The 19911-nt window shown below is 44.4% G+C and overlaps 1 protein-coding gene across 3 annotated transcripts in view; it reads left to right on the top strand.

Annotated features, from left to right (window-relative positions):
* The window catches only part of slc44a2 (solute carrier family 44 member 2), a 114220-nt gene that overhangs the window by 81921 nt on the left and 12388 nt on the right, over positions 1-19911 (top strand). For 2 of the 3 annotated variants that reach the window (XM_039772524.1, XM_039772525.1), the window contains exons 14-22: positions 1932-2019; positions 2368-2630; positions 4605-4699; positions 5468-5571; positions 6408-6481; positions 10765-10835; positions 11351-11439; positions 12368-12452; positions 17647-17786. In XM_039772524.1, coding sequence (XP_039628458.1) covers positions 1932-2019; positions 2368-2630; positions 4605-4699; positions 5468-5571; positions 6408-6481; positions 10765-10835; positions 11351-11439; positions 12368-12452; positions 17647-17774 — 997 coding nt within the window. In that variant the 3' untranslated portion in view covers positions 17775-17786. Of the gene's footprint in view, positions 1-1931; positions 2020-2367; positions 2631-4604; positions 4700-5467; positions 5572-6407; positions 6482-10764; positions 10836-11350; positions 11440-12367; positions 12453-17646; positions 17787-19911 lie in introns of those variants that run through there. The other variant, XM_039772526.1, reaches the window with a different exon arrangement.

Genomic DNA, 19911 nt, shown 5'->3' on the forward strand with positions numbered 1-19911 from the left:
TTGGCTGCGCGTTGCTGATGATGAGGGTTTTGGGTTTGCTACTGCAGGGTGAAGTTACATGAGCTCTTTCAGGGCGGATCTTGACTTTTGTCGAAATTCAGGCGTAGAGGACGGCAATCGGCTGTAAACTGTGACAAATCTCGCCGTTCTGTTTTAGTTCGACTCTCTGTAAAGTTCGCTTTGTTGATTTTGATCGCGATTTCTTGCTCCTGTGTGAGTAGCAAAGAGCAAACGACCCCTTCACGTGGCGCCGACATCTGACGAGAGACCAAAGCGAATGCACAAAGCAAAATACTCCGTTGGCATATCATGGCGCCGAGTCGGACTCTGAGTTGTCGGATTTTGATGTAAGTGATCCGGAGATCGATCGAAAACGAAAGTGAGGGGACCAGCGTCCGCCGATTGCAGGCCTTTAAATCTCTCTCTCTGTATCTGTCTGGTTGCTATTTCTGTGTCATTCTGAACGGTGGCGCATCACACGCCTTTTTAGTAATAAAATGCATTGTATTTGTCATTCCAACAGGTGGCGCATCACAAACACTAACACTGCTTCTACAATTCCCAAACCAAATGACATATAGCAGAACCGTGTATGCATTGCATTTATCATTCCAACAGATGATGCATCACACACATTTGAAGGAATAACCTCCATTACATTTATCATTCCAACAGGTGGCACATCCATAAACCAATAACATTGCTTTTATGATTCCCATAACAAATGACATATAACAGAGACCTATGCATTTCATTTATCATTCCCACTGATGACGCAGCTTAAAGATTTGTAGTAGTAAAATCCATTACATTTGTCATTCCTACAGGCGACGTGCTACAAACATCCACACTGCTTTTATGAACCCCATACCAAATGGCATATAACACAAACCTATGGCTTGCATGGTGCACTGCAAGCGTTAATGGAGGTCCATGTTGATTACTTTGATTTCAACCCGACTTAGACTGGTAGCACAGCTGGTTCAACTCAATTAAAGGATAAATGTTTGTGTATCTGTGTGCCAATCCAGCTGCGATGTGTCTGTGTGCCATTTCAACAGATGGCGCATAACACACATTTGTAGTAATGTATTTTATTAATTAACATGCCTTATACCATACATACGTTCAATAGGTGGTGCCCTGCATATACTGTATTAACCCGAATGCCAATGTTGACGGGTAGACGGGTAGCACAGCGAGTTTTCCTAGTAATTCAGTGTGTGTTATGCATGATAGTGACGTATATTTAATTAGCTGGTCTTTATGAATTTGCTCCGGGACACATAATTGAGTTTAAATCTACGGACTAGTAACAATTGTAATTGGCATATCGTATCGCCGAGTCGGACTCTGAGTTGTCGGATTTTGATGTAAGAGATCCGGAGATCGAAAGTGAATGGACCAGCGTCCGGCGATTGTGGTGCTGAACGTGTCCGTGTGGCCAATGCGCCTATGCCAACGCTCACCCGGGAGGACCCCCTCTTACGACGACAAGCCAGATTGTGTCCCACCGCTACGTGAAGGCAGCCGGTCCGTCGCGTATCCCTGCTGGTCAATGAGCTGCTGCCAGAATCGCCAGGCGGGCGCCGACCCCAGCCACGACACGCTTTATATCGATTTTCGGTGTGAAACCATTGCTCTGTGTGCTTTTCAGAAGACTGGAAAAAATATTCAGCCCCCAAAGAGTTAAAGGTAAAGCATTTAATTGAATGTGCGGCCGTCCTAACAAGCGAGTTCGCTTTTACTGGGATTATCTTGACGAACCAGCTTGGTTTTACTGGCCGTGTCTCTTAAATGGTCCGGATCAAAACGTTTTTGATTGCTTCTCGGATATCGTTCCCGTGCAAACGTAGCAAACTTCGAAGTAAAATGTGGGCTTTGGTGAAATGACCGTTTTGTGCCACCGTCCTTGACCTTTTCTTTGCCAGCTTTCTGTCCACCTCAAATGAAGCCGTCTACAAAGTGTTTGACAACGAGACTCTGTGCAACTACACCCGGACCACCTGTGATCCCGAGGTGAGTAGAGGCAAACACCCGAATGACGTACGAAATGTGATTTGAGGAACGTGTCCTATTAACGTCTTCTACAGCCTGTCCAGCAGATTGCTCTCCCAACATGAAACTGTCAAACATTGTGTGCACAAAAGTGTCAAAATCATTATTTCTGTTGGCCGCAATCTGCTGAAAAGTTATTATTTATTATTTTTATCTATTAAATGGACTTCGGTGGAAAGTGCCAATTCCAGCAGCATCGGACACAAAGCAGGAGCCAGTGCTGAGCTCGGGGGGGCAATCAATTTGCAGGCCTTTAAATCTCTTTATTTTTCACTCCCTTTTTCTTTTTCTTTTTGTTTTATTTTATAGACCTTCAACACCTCTGACATTAGCAAGCAGTGTCCCCTGGCACAGTGTTTGTTTGCATTCTACGGTGGCGAGACGCCTTACCACAGATTTCTCATCTTCTTCCAATTCTACAATGTCTTCATGTTCTTTTGGTGCTGCAACTTTGTCATTGCACTTGGACAGGTGACTCTGGCAGGAGCCTTTGCGTCTTACTACTGGGCGTTCAAGAAACCCGATGACCTCCCCTCGACCCCAATCTTCTCCTCGATGGGAAGAGCTTTGAGGTACCAAAAAACGAAAAATATCTCTAAAAGGAACAGCACGATGACACACGTGTGACACGCATCAAATGCACCCTGGTAGAACGGTTCAAACTCCTTCTCAGATCGTATTCGATTTTACAAATCTACACGGCGTGGAACGATCGTTCAAAATCTGTCATGTGCACAGTAAGGATACGCGTTTCCCTGTACCTTGACATTCTTTCTTTGCTGTCCGCACCAAATGACCAACCTATAAATCCATCCATTATCCTAAGTACAGGGTCACAGGGGGTCTGCTGGAGCCAATCCCAGCCAACACGGGGCGCAAGGCAGGAAACAAACCCCGGGCAGGACGCCAGCCAACCGCAGCAAAACCAACGTATAAAGATAAACCTAAATAATAAGAAGCAAATAGATAATAATAAGCAACAAAGGCAGCATAAAGTATAAAAACAGAACAGAAGTATAAAGTGTAATGTGATGGGCAAGTCAAGTAGAGTTAGTTGTGTGAGCTCAATAGAATGAAGCTATTTACGAGTCTAATGGCCTTGGAGGAAAGAGTTCTTTAGCCTGGAAGTCCTGCATTTCATACTCTATACCTATCATCTGTATCTACAGCATGTGTTGGGGGTCCCTGAGGATCGAGGCAGTTCTCCTTTGGACTCTGCAGAGAGGGCAGTGGAGTCCTGGTGATCTTCTCGGCAGGTGTTTGTGGTCCATAGCAGTAGTGTTGCCGTACCACAATGACCCAACAAGGTTGCCTCTACAAATTTTGAATAAGAATAAGACCACCAGATAAATATCCAGTGTCTCTGTATCTGTCCGGTTACTATTTCTCTGTCATTCTGAACGGTGGCGCATCACACGCCTTTTTAGTAATAAAATGCATTGTATTTGTCATTCCAACAGGTGGCGCATCACAAACACTAACACTGCTTCTACAATTCCCAAACCAAATGACATATAGCAGAACCGTGTATGCATTGCATTTATCATTCCAACAGATGATGCATCACACACATTTGAAGGAATAACCTCCATTACATTTATCATTCCAACAGGTGGCACATCCATAAGCCAATAACATTGCTTTTATGATTCCCATAACAAATGACATATAACAGAGACCTATGCATTTCATTTATCATTCCCACAGATGGCACTTCACAAAGATTTGTAGTAGTAAAATCCATTACATTTGTCATTCCTACAGGCGACGTGCTACAAACATCCACACTGCTTTTATGAACCCCATACCAAATGGCATATAACAGAAACCTATGGCTTGCATGGTGCACTGCAAGCGTTAATGGAGGTCCATGTTGATTACTTTGATTTCAACCCGACTTAGACTGGTAGCACAGCTAGTTCAACTCAATTAAAGGATAAATGTTTGTGTATCTGTGTGCCAATCCAGCTGCGATGTGTCTGTGTGCCATTTCAACAGATGGCGCATAACAAACATTTGTAGTAATGCCAGCCATCCATTTTCTATCCCGCTGAATCCGAATACAGGGTCACGGGGGTCTGCTGGAGCCAATCCCAGCCAACACAGGGCACAAGGCATAAACCAATCCTGGGCAGGGTGCCAACCCACCGCAGCATTTGTAGTAATGTATTTTATTAATTAACATGCCTTATACCATACATACGTTCAATAGGTGGTGCACTGCATATACTGTATTAACCCGAATGCCAATGTTGACCACTTAGACGGGTAGCACAGCGAGTTTTCCTAGTAATTCAGTGTGTGTTATGTATGATAGTGACGTATATTTAATTAGCTGGTCTTTAGAATTTGCTCCGTGACACATAATTGAGTTTAAATCTACAGACAATTAACAATTTCAATGGGTTCTGTTTTGGGTCCAACCTGAAGACGAGTATGGCTCATTTTCATTAAGGTTTTTACGTCTTTCAAACATGAGTATGCCTAGCATGAGAAGCTGTCTGAAGAAACTTGAGTGGGTGTCCTTTGTTAATTTGTCTTTTCAGGTATCACACAGGCTCCTTGGCATTTGGCTCCCTCATTCTGGCTATCGTGCAGACCATCCGAGTGTTGCTGGAATACCTGGACCACAAGCTCAAAGGTATGAGTGGTGTTGGTTGGGCACAGCAGAACTGGAGACATGGGGGGTCACATGCACAGTAAACACCTTCAACAAGTGGGCACCCAGGGCACAGGATCTGTAAGGTAGCCACTGCCATACTGTGTCATCTGTCTTCCTTGTACATATTTAACAAGCAGCCAATTTATAATCCAAGAACAAACTTTTTGGTTCTGATCTGAATAAAGAGCCCCACGACCCAATTGGCATTGCCAGTCCCGGTGTGACATCTCAGTCGTGTCTGCGACTTGATTCACTGGGGATTTCGCATTACCACAAAAATTAAAAGAGAAACGGTCACGATACTTTGCGGCCCGATCCTCTCGGATGCCCTTTGACTGCCATCTGCACCACTTGTGTCCCTGTTTAAAATTTTGAAAGCAAATTTAAAATGAGAGGAATTGCCAAACATTAAAGGGTTTTCAGTGGTGCTATAGATGGAGATATATGACTGTTTTTATGACATGGCCAATGCTGTGCCAAAGGCATCACTTCTGCTGTTGAAGAAGCAGTTTTATGCCACACATGGCGAACCTCCCGTGACATTTTGAAGCGAGTGCCCTTCTCCACTATGAAGACTCGTATAACCATAGTGACTTCCTCTCATTTTTATGCATAGTTGCTCTGTAATGTGCCTTATGGTGGCTTATCTCTGTAAAAGAAACCATGTGATGCAGTCATTGTCTAATTAATAGACTTCCATTTGTCACGTCTTACAAGACTTTCTGTTTTGTTTTTTGTTACTCCCAGGTACCCAAAACAAATTTACCAAGTTCCTCCTGGCATGTCTTAAGTGCTGTTTCTGGTGTCTGGAGAAGTTTATTAAGTTCCTGAACAGAAACGCTTACATCATGGTAAGGATCTATCAAATGCCACGTACACCTGCCTTCAGTTCATGAATTTCAAAAGCCCCCCTGAGATAGACTAGTGCCCTCTGCAGGCTTGCTACCTGCTTTGTGCCCAGTGCTGCCAGGATAGGCTGCCAGCCCCCACAGTGATTATGTATAGGACCAAGTGGGCCTGAGAAGAGGAGAGAGAGAAAGAGAGGTTTGGGAGCACATGCTGATGGCACGTTGCTGAACCACCTGGGTTGGGACCCCGAGTGCAGTGGGTGGCACCTCAGCACCACACTTGGGACACTGAGGTTTTTACTGCCACCAACCCCCAAGTTCTCCCTGTAAATCGGAGGACCTGCATGCAGATTAACGTCATACCCAGGATGGAGTCACTTCTGGCATTTTACGGGATTCGAACCCATTACCGGCACAGATCCCTAACCTCGGGGCCACCACTCCACTGAAATCACACATACATTCTCAAGCCCGGCTGGAGTCCCATTGTGAAGGGCCCAGATGGAGGTATTTATTTTAGTGGGGGTGCTTCTGATTTGTTCAGCGTCACTTTGCTTTTGTTCGGTGGCTCTATAAAGAACATTCCAGGGTGACACTCGCACTGTGAGCTTCAACCTCCATAATGTTCGCACCCACCACTTTGAACACGATTATTTTACGGGCCTGGTTTTGGTGAGATGCCCAGCGTAACACACTGTGTGTCACTGCAGTACATTCATCCAGATAAGCTCTTAGATCTTCACACCTCCACATACTAGACGGTAATGGCTGAGAGAGTTTTATGAATGGTTCCTAATCTTTCTGTCTTAACGTCCTGTTTTGCCCTTTTTTTACTTTAGATTGCAATCTACGGAAAGAATTTTTGCACTGCTGCCAAAGATGCCTTTTTCCTTCTGATGAGGAACATTATCAGGTGAGTCGCAAGTTAAAGTAACCATGGAGTGTGCGCGTGTGTGTGTGTGTGTGTGTGCAGGCCATGCCACGTTCGGTGACCTTTTCAGTCATTGCCTTTATTTACTTAACGTCAGGGAGCTGAAGGCAGTCGGTGGCTCCTTTTTGAAGGCCGTTTGTGTCGTCTGATGTCCCCATGACTCTCTCTGACTAGTCCACGACTCGTAAATGGGGGTCACAGGGTAAGCACGGTGTGCGTGAGAGCTGACAACCAATGAGTGCTCAATCCAGAAATCTGATGCATGCATTACAGCGATGAGGAATAAGGAGTGTGGGCATTGTAGGCCTCACTAAACCGGTCTGTCTGATGTCTCATGTCTTACGTATCCAGACACAATGGAGAATATTGTTAGCGAGCTTGCCGTACCTGTTAGCCCTTCGTACGGCACAAGCTCCATCAGGAAGCACAAAACGGAGCAGGCCGGACTCTACTGGAAGATCAGCGCTCAGCCACTAAATGTGTGTGAAAGAAAAATGAACTGCTTGCAAGCTACTTGGGGCTAATGGCTGACAAAGCCGTTCTGCTGAAATGGCAGGATCCATACAGGCGTCTGTCATAAGACACGGTGCAGTAAGCTGACCAGTTTCTTTAAGGAACGCCTGGTCTATTTGACACAGGAAAGATGACCTTTCCTTCTTTAGGGTCGATCTGACAAGTAAAAAAAATAAATAAGAAGGACAGATGTCAAATTTGCATAATAAAATCGAATGCTTAATTAAACAATGTTACTTTTTTTTTTTTTTTATAAATTAAGGGGAACGGGGAGAAAGAAGAAAATATAAAAAGTGGATCGAAAAATGGAACTTTGCTCTTCTGCCTTGTAATGTAGAATCCATGTACTCATCTGTGACTGAATAAAAATCGAATTGATTGATTGAACTTTTCCTGTCTTCCTCGGGGGATTCCTTCCACATGTAACATGGCCGGCGAGTTTCAGTCTTTTAAATCGACACGGTCCGGTGACGAGATCCGCATTTGTCTGATATGCCCAATGACTAGAAGTCCCGTAAGGTGGCATTGGCTTTCACGCTGAACATCCCAGCTCTCCCTGAGGTTGTAAAATGCCTTTCGACTGAAGCCAACTAAAGCTTTTGTTCCTTTTCAGGATGACTTTACCTGATCCTTAAAAACATGCGGTTCTGAGCGCGTTATCAAAGAACCACAAAAATGAATCTGTGCCAGATTGTGACAGCGTGTTGCCTGTTTGTCAGACGCACTCTCCGTGTAACAATACTAGCACTGCTGCTACCACAATATCGTTTGGCTTTAAAGTTTAAGTCGGGGACATGTAGATCGTCTAATTCATGTTCCCATCAGGGAAAAGTGGGGTTTCCTCCCAATGAAGGGGCGTATCCATGAGAATTAAAAGATTTGTTATTTGGTGAAAGTGAAATCCACAAACACTACAGGCAAAATATCCGCATCTACAATAATCTGTTCGACATTTTGAGCATTGAATGATGTGAACGCGATTTACACGATTCAGGACCCTACGCTATGAGAATCTGTGGCCCCGCATCAGTTAAAGCTACGACCGGTTTAATTTCAAAGAAACCGCAATTCGGTCAGGTTTACATACAATCGAAAGAGTTGGACATATTAGAAATTCTACAGCTAATAATGGATACAAATCCATACGTCCAAAAGTGTCGCACTTTACACAAAATTGATCTGAAAAACACGCACAAAGAATTTTTCTTGGATTTCTATATGAATCTGAAAGATCACGCTTGCATACGTATATAATAATACAACATGTGACAAATTGTCAGCGATAATCGTTTCGAAGGACGGAGATATCAAAGACAGAGTTGATATTCGTGTTTATCCAAAAGCACAGTGCCAGATCCGGAAAGTGACTAGCGCGTAGGGGGCTGACGAGCAAAGCGACCACGGGGGCTGAGCCCCCTAGTGATACAATAATTAATAAAAAAAAAATAGAAGAATAAATTCTTACTTGCATACTCGCAAATATTAATGTGTATAAAATACTAGCTGTCTGCTGCGGCTCCAGCCATGTAGTAGTGAAAGAGGACAAAAGAATCAATAAGCCAGTTTTGCTAGCTGAAGTGCAGGCAGGGTGCGCCTCAACACACTCCTGACACCTTACTTCGCCCTCCCCTCGGCCTGCAGCAGCCTCTCTCTCAGATTAGCGCGAAGAAATCGCTCCTGCAAGCGAACTATGACACTTAGACACTGCGAGAGAAGTCGCAAAATTAACTGGAATTTTCAAGTAAATCATAGAAACAAACCCAATTTACAGTAAAGCCGTGAAGTAGTTCTCTCGTGAAAAGCGGACAGACAGACATATATGTATATATATATATATATATATATACACAACTAGCAAAATACCCGCGCTTCGCAGCGGAGAAGTGTGTTGAAGTTCTGAAAAGGAAAAGGAAACATTTTAAAAATAACGTAACATTTGCTTTCTATTCGTTTGCATAAGCACAGTCCTTCACCCGCAATTATTTAATGTTGGCTCAGACCCGGCACTTTAAAAGTTTCTCTCGCACTTTTGCGGAGTTTGTGCCAAACACTAGTCTATCCCTGACCATCTCATTTTCGTTTGCAATAAGCACAGTCCTTCACCAGCAATTTTAACGCAGTTACAAAGTGATCCAAAGTCTCATTTATACCCTGGGGTCCTCTCAGTAAACTTGTATCTCGTGAATATCGTATTCGTCTTCGGCATGACAAACGCAATCGGCAGCGTGTCTAGGAACTTAAAGTTAAGCTTTACCCCTTGCTTTTCTATTCATTTGCATAAGTACAGTCGTTCACCCGCAAGTTTAACTCTGATACAAAGTGATCCAAAGTCTCGTTTATACCTCGTGTCTTCTCATTAAACTTCTATTCGTCGTAGAAACGCCAGTGGCAGCGTGTCTATAAACTTAATTTAAACTTGCGGTTTACACCGTGTGCTTTGTTTCCGCAGTATCTGCACTTATGAATATGCTTGTATGCGTCACTCGCTTCATATTCTTTTGCCGCCTTCTCAATTGTGTAATGCGTTTTTCTGTTCAGCGTTCCTTGGAGCTCTTCCTTGTTCTCTACGTACTGCGTTCACAGTCAGGTCACGCGAGCCACTTTCTTGTGTGATCTTGCGATGTCCACGGCTTTATTTAATGTTAGCTAAGACCGGGCGGGCACTTAAACGTTTCTTCCGCAGTTTCGCCGAGTTTGTGCCAAACACCACCCTGACCATCTCATCTTCGTCTGCATAAGCACAGTCCTTCACCCGCGAATATTTAGCGGCAGAGTGTTTCTCTTGGATTTCCGCTGACGGACGGCCTTATATGGGCAGGCACTCAATTATGTAGGAGGCGCGACGATGAGGGACGCGACTCCACCTGACATGGCGACCGAGCTGCAGGCTATGGCCGTATATATGTACATAAGTAGGTTCCAGTTTTGACCGTTACGCGTAGAATTTCAAAATGAAACCTGTCACAGCTTACTTACAAAAGTTAAAGGAATGAGCCTGCCAAATTTCAGCCTTCTACCTACACGGGAAGTTGGAGAATTAGTGATGAGTGAGTCAGTGAGTGAGTGAGTGAGTGAGGGCTTTGCCTTTTATTAGTATAGATATAATATAATATAGAGAGATCGAATCTTACTTTCTCTGTCTATCTATGTATACGTGTGGGGAAAGTATTGTGACAGGCTCAGAACTTGGACTGTGAGATTTGCAGAGCACTGGTTGGACAACGTGTAGAGTGGTGTGTGCATGTCAGGATGTGATCACTCCAATAAACGCCACGGCCACTTAAATCTGGTGCAGACTGACGCAACAAACTAAAATGGTAAGTCCATCAACAGACTCCACCTACAGGGAGAATGACATGGATCAGATATGTGTGCACAGACCTATGTTTATATACATATACAGAACATTAAAAATGTGAAATTCATTATGATCTGGTCGAAACTTTTGACGGCACGTTTTTTAGGTATCCTGGGGTACAATGGGACCACTTTGGAGTGATGGCTGCATATCGGATATGGCAGCTCAGAATAGAATCCCTCATTCCAAATGAAACCTGAAGCGGTTATGGGCTTTGTAAAATGCAGGACGCCTGTTGATTGTGAGCGATTTTATTGCTCCACTGGATTTGCTCCGCAGGGACAATAAGGACTTTGTCGTCTTTGTTCACATTGGCCTGCAATAGTCTCAGTGCTTTATGTAGAGCAAGTCAAGTGCTGAACTCATCAGAATTTTGTTTTCTCTGTCTTTGCAGGGTGGTGGTTCTCGATAAAGTCACAGACTTCCTGTTCTTCTTGGGGAAGTTGCTTATCGTTGGAAGTGTGGGTAGGTTCACCTGAGAACGGGTTGCATTTTTATTTAAGGCTCATCCTGCAGCACACTTACCTTGTGAACTCTAAAGCAAAGTCCTAGTGGACGAGCACTTGCCAGGAAGGAGATGGACCTGAACTTCCTGCATGGCGAGTTCCTATTCTTTTTCTGACTTGCCAGTGTTACCTTCCATGAGCGCCGTCTCCTCTCTGTGCTCGTATTGTAGAAATACGTAAATCGTTGTACTGCATATGTCGAGCACTCTGTGCTGGCGTTGAGTATTCAGCACAGCTGCTTTACCGCTTGGTCGTGCTCACAGTTTTTTCCAACGTGATGGATGTAACCTCTCTCTCTCTCTGTAAGCTTATTAATTTGAATCAGGAGATCGGACAGACTTTGAGAGGTGTACCTCGTATGGTAAACGTATTCAGAAAGTGTATCCATCTTCTTTGTACAACTCACACTGAGGGATGTGTTCAGTAATTGTAATCCTGTTGTTTCTTACAAATCTTGTTAAACTTGTCTTCCAGGAGTGCTGTCTTTCTTCTTCTTCTCCGGACGGATATCTTTGGTCAAGGATACAGCACCCCAGCTTAATTATTACTGGGTCCCAATTCTGGTGAGTTTTCTTTCATGAATGTCATCTTAGATGTGTTTGTTTTTTTTTTTTAGCAACACCCCCACCCCGACCCCAAACCTCGGACACAACCTCACAGGTGCCAGTTCTGGTATAAATAAAAGGTTTCCTATCACCAAATGCCTTCTACACAGGCTTCAAAAGTGACATAAATCAACACAATTCTTCTCCTTTGTCCCCTCTCCTCTTCTACCCGACCTCCACTCGCCTGCTTGAGTTTGAGGGGTCTCTCTCTTTATCTTGGACCCTGCAGTACTTGTGGTGCTAGGGCGGGCATAGCTTCCAGGTCAATTGGAAGTCTCAAAATGTAGGGATTGGAAATCTCATCGGCTCCTCATGGTCGCTCCCATGGAACCCAGCAGGGCTGCCTCATGGGACTACAGTTCCCAGCATGCACTGCAGGTGTCTGTGTTGGGGATCCTAGCCTAATAAGGCTGCCACCTAGTGTATTGGGAATTCCTTCCAATAAACTTACCCGGCCAGGATGCCAGTCGGTGCCTGCTGTCTTACAGGGTAGAAGTGTTTCTGTAACCAAATGAACCCCCGTGGTTTCGACTCTAGTGGACACTTTCTGGGTCAGGGGAGTGTTAATATGGCCATCTTCTGCCACGGCTCTGCGAGTTTAGTGCGGACGTGAGCAGACCAACGCACTGCACTGGCAGGGATGATACGTGACCAGGGAGACTTCTGTTTAATGTCACATTAATTTGGGTTAATGAGACCTGAATAACAAACAAGAATTACAATTGAGTCAGACTGACTTGGAGAAGACTGTTCTTTTTCTTACAGGACACGTGGCTTTGTTACCCTAACTGCCTGCTTGAGGAAGTGTTGGTGTGCTGGATTGTTTGTTTCGGGGTCTCCCCATGATCCCACTCTTAACTTGATTTTGTTTTTTTGTTCTGTGCAGACCGTAATCGTGGCATCCTACTTCATTGCTCACGGCTTCTTCAGCGTCTATGGAATGTGTATTGACACCCTGTTCCTTTGCTTCTGTAAGTTTCTGTTTTCATTACATATTTTAAATGTGAACATTTTCTGTACTTTATATTCGATGTTTGAGAAGGAGCTCTTTGTGTGTGACAAAAAGTGACTGGTGAATCGCAGTGACACTGGCACACAGTGGTAAATGACGGGTTACGTAGTCCGGTTTATCGTTGGGCGCACCCGTTTCATTTACTTCTGAAGACCAAGTCGGATCTTTTTGTGGAAATCTCTTTCAAAGCTACGACTACATGATGGAAACCTGCATAGGTGTGTGTCCCATTCCTCCTGTGGTCACAGCAATCGGAGGTTCAGCTCTGTGCCCCGCACGCTTCCCTCGTCCCTCTCATGTAGGTTTTGGAGCTTATGCTTACTTTTTTCCTTTTACAAAAACTTCAAATCCAAGTAGAAAGATCTTGGGTATTTCTTAGACCCCCCCCCCATTTTGTCCATATTTAATAAAGAGGGACTTCACTCATGACTCCCACAAGGGGCTGACAGGGCTCTAGCCAGGGGTCCCGGGATCACAGGGCCCAGCGTGGGATGAGTAGATATTATGCACAAACAAAACGCAAGAATTGATCCTACAGTGTTGAGTGTCAACTTCAGCATAAAATATTTTGAAAACTAAAAACAATATCAAAAAAAGTTTCAGATAAAAAAAAAAATTTCTACATACATTTTTCTACAACTTTCTCGCTTTGACATTTTACGATTCCACATAAAACGTAGACCTCTCCACTGGTCAAAAAGTTTGATATTAATTGCCGATTTGGTATAATATAGTTTTATATATTCTTTATTTATAAATATTATAAACCGTAAACTTGGCTTTAAACACAATTAAATAAGAAATACTACACAAAAAAAATTAAACATTTACATCACGTATTTCTGCAGATATAAAGAGTTAGTTTTGATTTTTTTCAAAATTGCCGCCATTTTCAAAAGGACGTAATTTCCGGCTTTTTGCAAGAAAATTGAGGCCTGCGACAACCGCCATTATTTTAGTCAGAAAATTTCCTATAGGAAACCCTCCATTAGAAAAGTATATCAAAAATGCTGGAGTACATGGAAAAACTTCAACTAAATTGTAGACCCACATTGAAGTCCTATTGGGTATCGCGTCTTCCTTAACCTTAGGTGAAGGGCCCGCCAGAGATCCTGGCCTAGGGGCACCCGTTAGAATGGGGGGGCATGACTTCTTCTCTTAAGGTGACATTTTCACCATGCAGTGTGCCCGTGTGTGTCTGTTTGCTCAACCTGCACTCGCCAAACGGTACATTCCAGATAATTCACAGACTTCTAACCGAACTTGGCATACCAGGCCATTTGCCTCTGAAAAATATCGTAAAGAGAATCGTAAAATAAAACGGGAGCGAGAGGGAGCAGCCTAAAAGCAAACAAATCCTAAGAAATCCGCAAATGTGAGCGGGGGGTCAAAAGCCAGGAAATCCAGTAATCGTCCAAGGCTGCCATCTGCTGGATTGGAGACGCTACCTTTATCGATACGAGTTACTACTAGAATTTGATGCGTTGAAGTATCTTTAAATATGTAGTAAACACTTTAAAAAGACTCCTAATCCTGATTTACATTATTAGCTTATTCAAGCTACTAAAGGGGGCTCATTTAATTTAAATATTTTAATTAGCTTTTGTTTAAATTTTCCAATTCACTTTTGTCTTGCCCTTCTATATTTTCAATTAGCAGCAGTCCATCAAGTGTTCTACTGTTCCTTTAGTAGCACGTTGTTCACATGTCCCTGTTTTATGCTTTTCCAGTATGACAACGTTGCTTCAGACCTCCACGCCCAAGTCTTAATCTATTAAAAAAAAAATTTTCCTCCTTTCTAACTCAAGGATCCCATATATTCTTACCCCATACTAGAGGCTTTAACCGAAACAACCATCTTCCTTTATCGCCAGGCTTCTACATGTTTTGCCATTCTCTAAAAACCTACATTTTCAAATAAACATTTATATTCACACTGGCTATGCTGTAAAAAGCCCAGGCTCCTAGAAACTATTGAAATCGTGAAACGCAGGGTCGGCACTTACGTTTTTGCGGACGTGCTCGCCTCTCCTTGCCTATCGGTGACTAAGCGAGTTTCTCTCTCGTTTTGTCTTTCCTCGCCGGTTTCTCTTTGGCGACAGTCGCTTTCTTTCAGCTTCATGCTGTAACCTCGCACTTCTTTCTTCTTTCGACTTGTTAACTTGCGGCCACCTTGCTGGCTCTTTGAGCTTCAGGCTGTAGCCTCAGTTCCGGGCCGGACAGACAAACAGACACACGCGCGCACACACACACACTTCCACGCATAGACATTTATATATAAGACTAACCACCCCCCCGCGTATTAGTGAAACAGGACAGTGAGGAGGCCCCGCCCAGCTCTCTACTTCTGACGTCACGCTTCCCCCTCAGCCCGCGGCCTCTCTCTCGGATTAGCGCGAATATATCGCTCCTGCAAGCGAACTCTGACACTTGGCGCGATGAGAGAAGTCGCAAAATCAACCAGAATGTTCAAGCAAATGATCGATTTAAATCCACCAAGTAATTCAATCGTTCGCCAACTAAGCGGAGTTAAGGTTACGCCCCAAGGCAGATGTGTGAGTGAGGAGGGTCCCGCAGCCCAATGAGTCTCTCTCGGATTTGTGCTAATAAATCGGTACCACAAGCGAACTCTTGATTCTTAGCGTGATGAGAGAAGTTGCAAAATCAACCGGAATGTTCAAGCAAATTGGAGAAAAAAATCTACAGTACAGGCCAAAAGTTTGGAGACACCTCCTCATTCAACGTGTTTTCTTTATTTTCATGACCATTTCCAGCACTCCATCACTCTCCTTCTTGGTCAAATAGCCCTTACACAGCCTGGAGGTGTGTTTGGGGTCATTGTTCTGTTGAAAAATAAATGATCGTCCAACTAACCTGACTTCTGCACAACACAACTGCTGGTCCCAACCCCATTGATAAAGCAAGAAATTCCACTAAATAACCTGATAAGGCACACCCGTGAAGTGAAAACCATTTCAGGTGACTACCTGTTGAAGCTCATCGAGAGAATGCCAAGAGTGTGCAAAGGGTGGCTATTTTGAAGAAACTAGAATATAAAACATGTTTTCAGTTATTTCACCTTTTTTTGTTAAGTCCATAACTCCACATGTGTTCATTCATAGTTTTGATGACTTCAGTGAGAATCTACCATGAAAATAAAGAAAACACATTGAATGAGGAGGTGTGTCCAAACTTTTGGCCTGTACTGTAAATCCGTGAAGTAGTTCTCTCGTGGAAAGCGGACAGACATACAAACGGGTCTAAAAAAACTACAAGAAATTTCGCACCTGGACCACAACATTTTTAAAACGGTTTCTTAGCGAACACCTATGGGTAACCTACATTCTAAATTTCAAGTCTCAAGTGCTCATGGTCCGGTAGATTTTGTGATGAGTTATATATATATATAACCAGCCTGGAGATCGGAGTACATTCATAGCATTCGCCTCTGACACTGACGTCCAAGGTTCGATCCCTGCGAGGGGTGCAGTGAGTGTGTGCGCCTAATGAGCCCAAGTAAGGGCGAAACACGTGTCGCGTACTTTTTGCATTATTTGACAGTAAAACTATATAACCTTCTATGATCTGCTTCTCGCGACTGAGAGGGCGTGGCAGATGTTTGCCGACTTGCAGACCAAGTACATGCGTTACCTGATAGGTAACCACCGATACAATCAGATCGGGACTTGGACTACAAATGCTATGAATCTCTCTCTCTCTCTCTCTCTCTCTCTCTCTCTCTCTCTCTCCTTCTCTCTATCCCCCTTTCTCTCTCCCTCTCTCTTCCTCTCTCCTTCTCTCTATCTCCCCCTCTCTCTCTCTCTCTCTCTCGTCCTCAAAGTCTCTTTCATTCTTTTACAATGTTTGTCTAACTAACTTATCTGCTCTTTCATTTCCATACTCTGCTTTTTGTGCAGAACTCCCTGAAAATTTCACACTTAATATTCATATCCAAGGCAATTTTCCTTCCAATAAAAGATTCTGTCCATCTGAAGTTCTTCCCAAATCTGTGGCTCTCCAAGATGATCACGAGTCTGTGAAGATACCTGCTCTATTAGGTTTAACCTCCTTTCTCCTGCGAAGGGACTTCACTTCCCAGCCTGCCGTTTTTAGCTGGAGGCGGTCCCTTAATGTTGCTTGATGTATGGATGGCCCCGCCCCTTGGGAATCCACTCACAAAATAAGAGCACAACAAAACGCACAGAGAGAGCGAGACGGTTCATAATAACCAATTAGAATGAAATGCACACAAAACACAATCAGACAAATAATAAATTGATTTAATAATAATAAGAAGAGGGACGTTCAAAAAGTTTCCTCCCTAACTCTGTTTGATAAGAATTTCAAAAACAAATCCTGTCCCTTTTCTACGAAGTCACATGACACTCACGGACACAGCCAATTACTACTGCTCCCTCCCGCCTTCACCGTTGTCCAACGAAAATATAAAAGGACGGAAACTTTGAACGTCCCTCATTATCAGAAATGATAGAAAATGGAGAATGGAATGAAGAATGAACAGAGCAAAGAATTTTAAAGAGAAGCCCAGGAAGGAGCCCCACGAGAAGGGTCTAGCTGCAGCCTGCAGTACCTTTTGACTCTGATACCCCCATACAACCCTAATCTTAACCACCGTGTAACGGGGCCCTAATGTTAACTGCGACGGGTGTAACGTGACTGACGTCAAGGGCATCTTGTAATGTTGGGGCGTAGGTACTGCGGTCTGCCACTACACTCTGGTGGGCTGAGCCCCGACGACTGGTGGACGGTGTCGGCGTTCAGGAGCGCTCGGCTGCATGTGCAGTTCTGACATTGATGGACATCCCGTCCGCCATGGCGATGGTTTTTCTTTGACAAAATGCTTTCTCTTGCTTTCTGTCTGTAATTTCTAGGCCTTGCTATGTTCTTCCTGTTTTTAATGTGCAAGTATGGAATATTATATAACATGATGTTCACTTATTCTCTCTTAACATTTTCTCTTTTTCTGTCTCTTTTTTTTCTCTCTTCCCCCCCCTTTCCCACTCAATTTTTGTTACTCCACTCCCAAAACTCATTTTAATTGCCTTTTGCGTCCATCATGGTGGGCCACCTTCTGGTTTGTTTTTCGCGGCACCCCCGCTCTGTCTTTGCGATGTTGATGTGCTTGACAAAAGGCGAGGATCTAGAGCGGAATGACGGCTCTCCAGAAAGACCCTACTATATAACTCCTGAACTTCGTGAAATCCTGCTGAAGAATCCATCTGAGGAACCAGAGGAAAAGAACGAGCCAATTGAAGAATAAGGGAGAGGGGCATTTGTGGGGTGTGGGCGCAGTGTGGAGAAGGCCGAATGCTCTGTTGAGAAGAGAAAGCCATATTTGTGTCCTTTTACTGTTTTTGACGACTGGTTCAGGGTTTGCCACCCTCGCTTCCTCTCTCGCTATGTAACTGATCAAGGACTGTGTTCTGAACGTTTGATGTCGCCTAAGCGTACACCTTGAGTGGCAGAAGGCCATTAAGAGCTTGGGCACCCACTCGTTACCTGAGACCAGTAAGTCACAGCTCTGATGTGAAAACAAATTTAAAAAGAGAAGGATAACGGAGGCCAGACAGATTATTCTGAAAGTCCACCGGCCATTTAGGATCATAAGCCTCGGTATGAATCGCGACAGGCCGCGGTCCCCTAAATCTAACCAGACTGAAACGTGGGCTTTATAGCAGCCTGTAGTGAATAATATTTCTCTTGAGTTTGCCTTGTCTGACATCACTTGTGGCTCGAGGTTTAACACAACGCACTCATGAAGTCGCTGATCTGAGGACGCTTCTCCCAAGATGCACTCTACTGCCAAAAGTATTGGGACGCCTGCCTTTACACACACGTGAACTTCAATGACATCCCATTCTTCAAACACTGGCTTTAATATCTAATCAAGTCCAAATGTATTTGTAAAGCACAATTTAAACACACCATAGGTGTAAACCAATGTGCTGTACAATAAAATCAAACAAATATCAATAATCATTAAACAAAGAACAAAAATTACATAAACACTAAAATAAGTCAAAGGAACTGAGTTAGTGGATAAACATCCATCCATCCATTATCCAGCACGCTATATCCTAACTACAGGGTCACGGGGGGGTCTGCTGGAGTCAATCCCAGCCAACACAGGGCGCAAGGCAGGAACAAATCCCTGGGCAGGGCGCCAGCCCACCACAGGGCACACACTAGGGACAATTTAGGATCGCCAATGCAGTCTTTAGACTGTGGGAGGAAACCCCACACAGACACTGGGAGAACATGCAGGGAAGCGAACCCGGGTAGCAGCGCTACCCACTGCGCCACCATGCCGCCTCGAGGATAAACAATTTACAGAAAAACAATGGATATGAAAAGATTAATGAATTGATACCTGAGTTACTCACCAACAGTTTAAAGCAATCGAAACCAAGAGTGTGTTAAGTCTTGATTTAAACATTTGAGTTGATGACGCTAACCTAATTTCAGTTGGCAGAGCATTCCATAACTATTGTTGCTAGAACTACAAAGGCCCCTCAATATGGAGTCGGCCCACCCTTTACAGCTCTAACAGCTTCTGGGAAGGCTCTCCACGAGGTGTAGGACTGAGTGTGTTGATGGGAATGTTGGACCAGGAGAGCCTCTGGGAGGTCAGGCACCGAGGGTGGACGAGAAGGCCTGGCTGGCTCACTCGCTCGCAGTCCTATCAGGTGGAGGTCAGGGTTCCTCCATTTCTTTATAGACCTTGATTTGTGCCCTGGTGTGTGTGTGTGTGTGTGCGCAGGTCATGTTGCCATCCCCACAAAGTTGGGAGCATGAAATTGTCCAAAATGGCTTTGTATGCTGAAGCATTAAGAGGTCCTTTCACTGGAACTAAGGGGCCCAACCCCACACCATAATCCCCCCTCCACCAAACTTTACAATGCCGTCAGGTGAGTCCCGTTCTCCTGGCCGGACTCGTCCATCGGATTGTGTGATTCGTCACGTCTGCACTGCTCTCGAGTCCAGTGGCGCCTGGTGGGCTTTACACCGCTGCATCGGACGCACTGCACTTGGTGACGTGAGCTGCTCGGCCATGAAGACTCATTCATTCCATGAAGCTCTCTCTCTACGCCGCACTGTTCTTGAGCTTTTGGTGCTCTGTAGCTATGGACCTTGCAGAAAGTTGGCGAGTTCTGCTCACCTCAGCATGTGCTGTCCCCGCTCTGTGACTTGACGTGGCCTACCACTTTGTTGTTCCCAATTGCGTCCTCTTTGTTATAAGACCACTGACAGTTGACTGGGGAGTATTTAGTAGCCAGCATGAATGGACTTACTGCACAGGTGGCATCCTATCACGGTGCCAGGCTTGAATCACTGAGCTCCTGAGAGCGACCCGTTCTGTCACAAATGTGTGTAGAAGCCAGCAGTCTGCATGCCGA

The sequence above is a fragment of the Polypterus senegalus genome, chromosome 12, assembly GCF_016835505.1.
Source record: "Polypterus senegalus isolate Bchr_013 chromosome 12, ASM1683550v1, whole genome shotgun sequence".
Lineage (NCBI taxonomy): Eukaryota > Metazoa > Chordata > Cladistia > Polypteriformes > Polypteridae > Polypterus > Polypterus senegalus.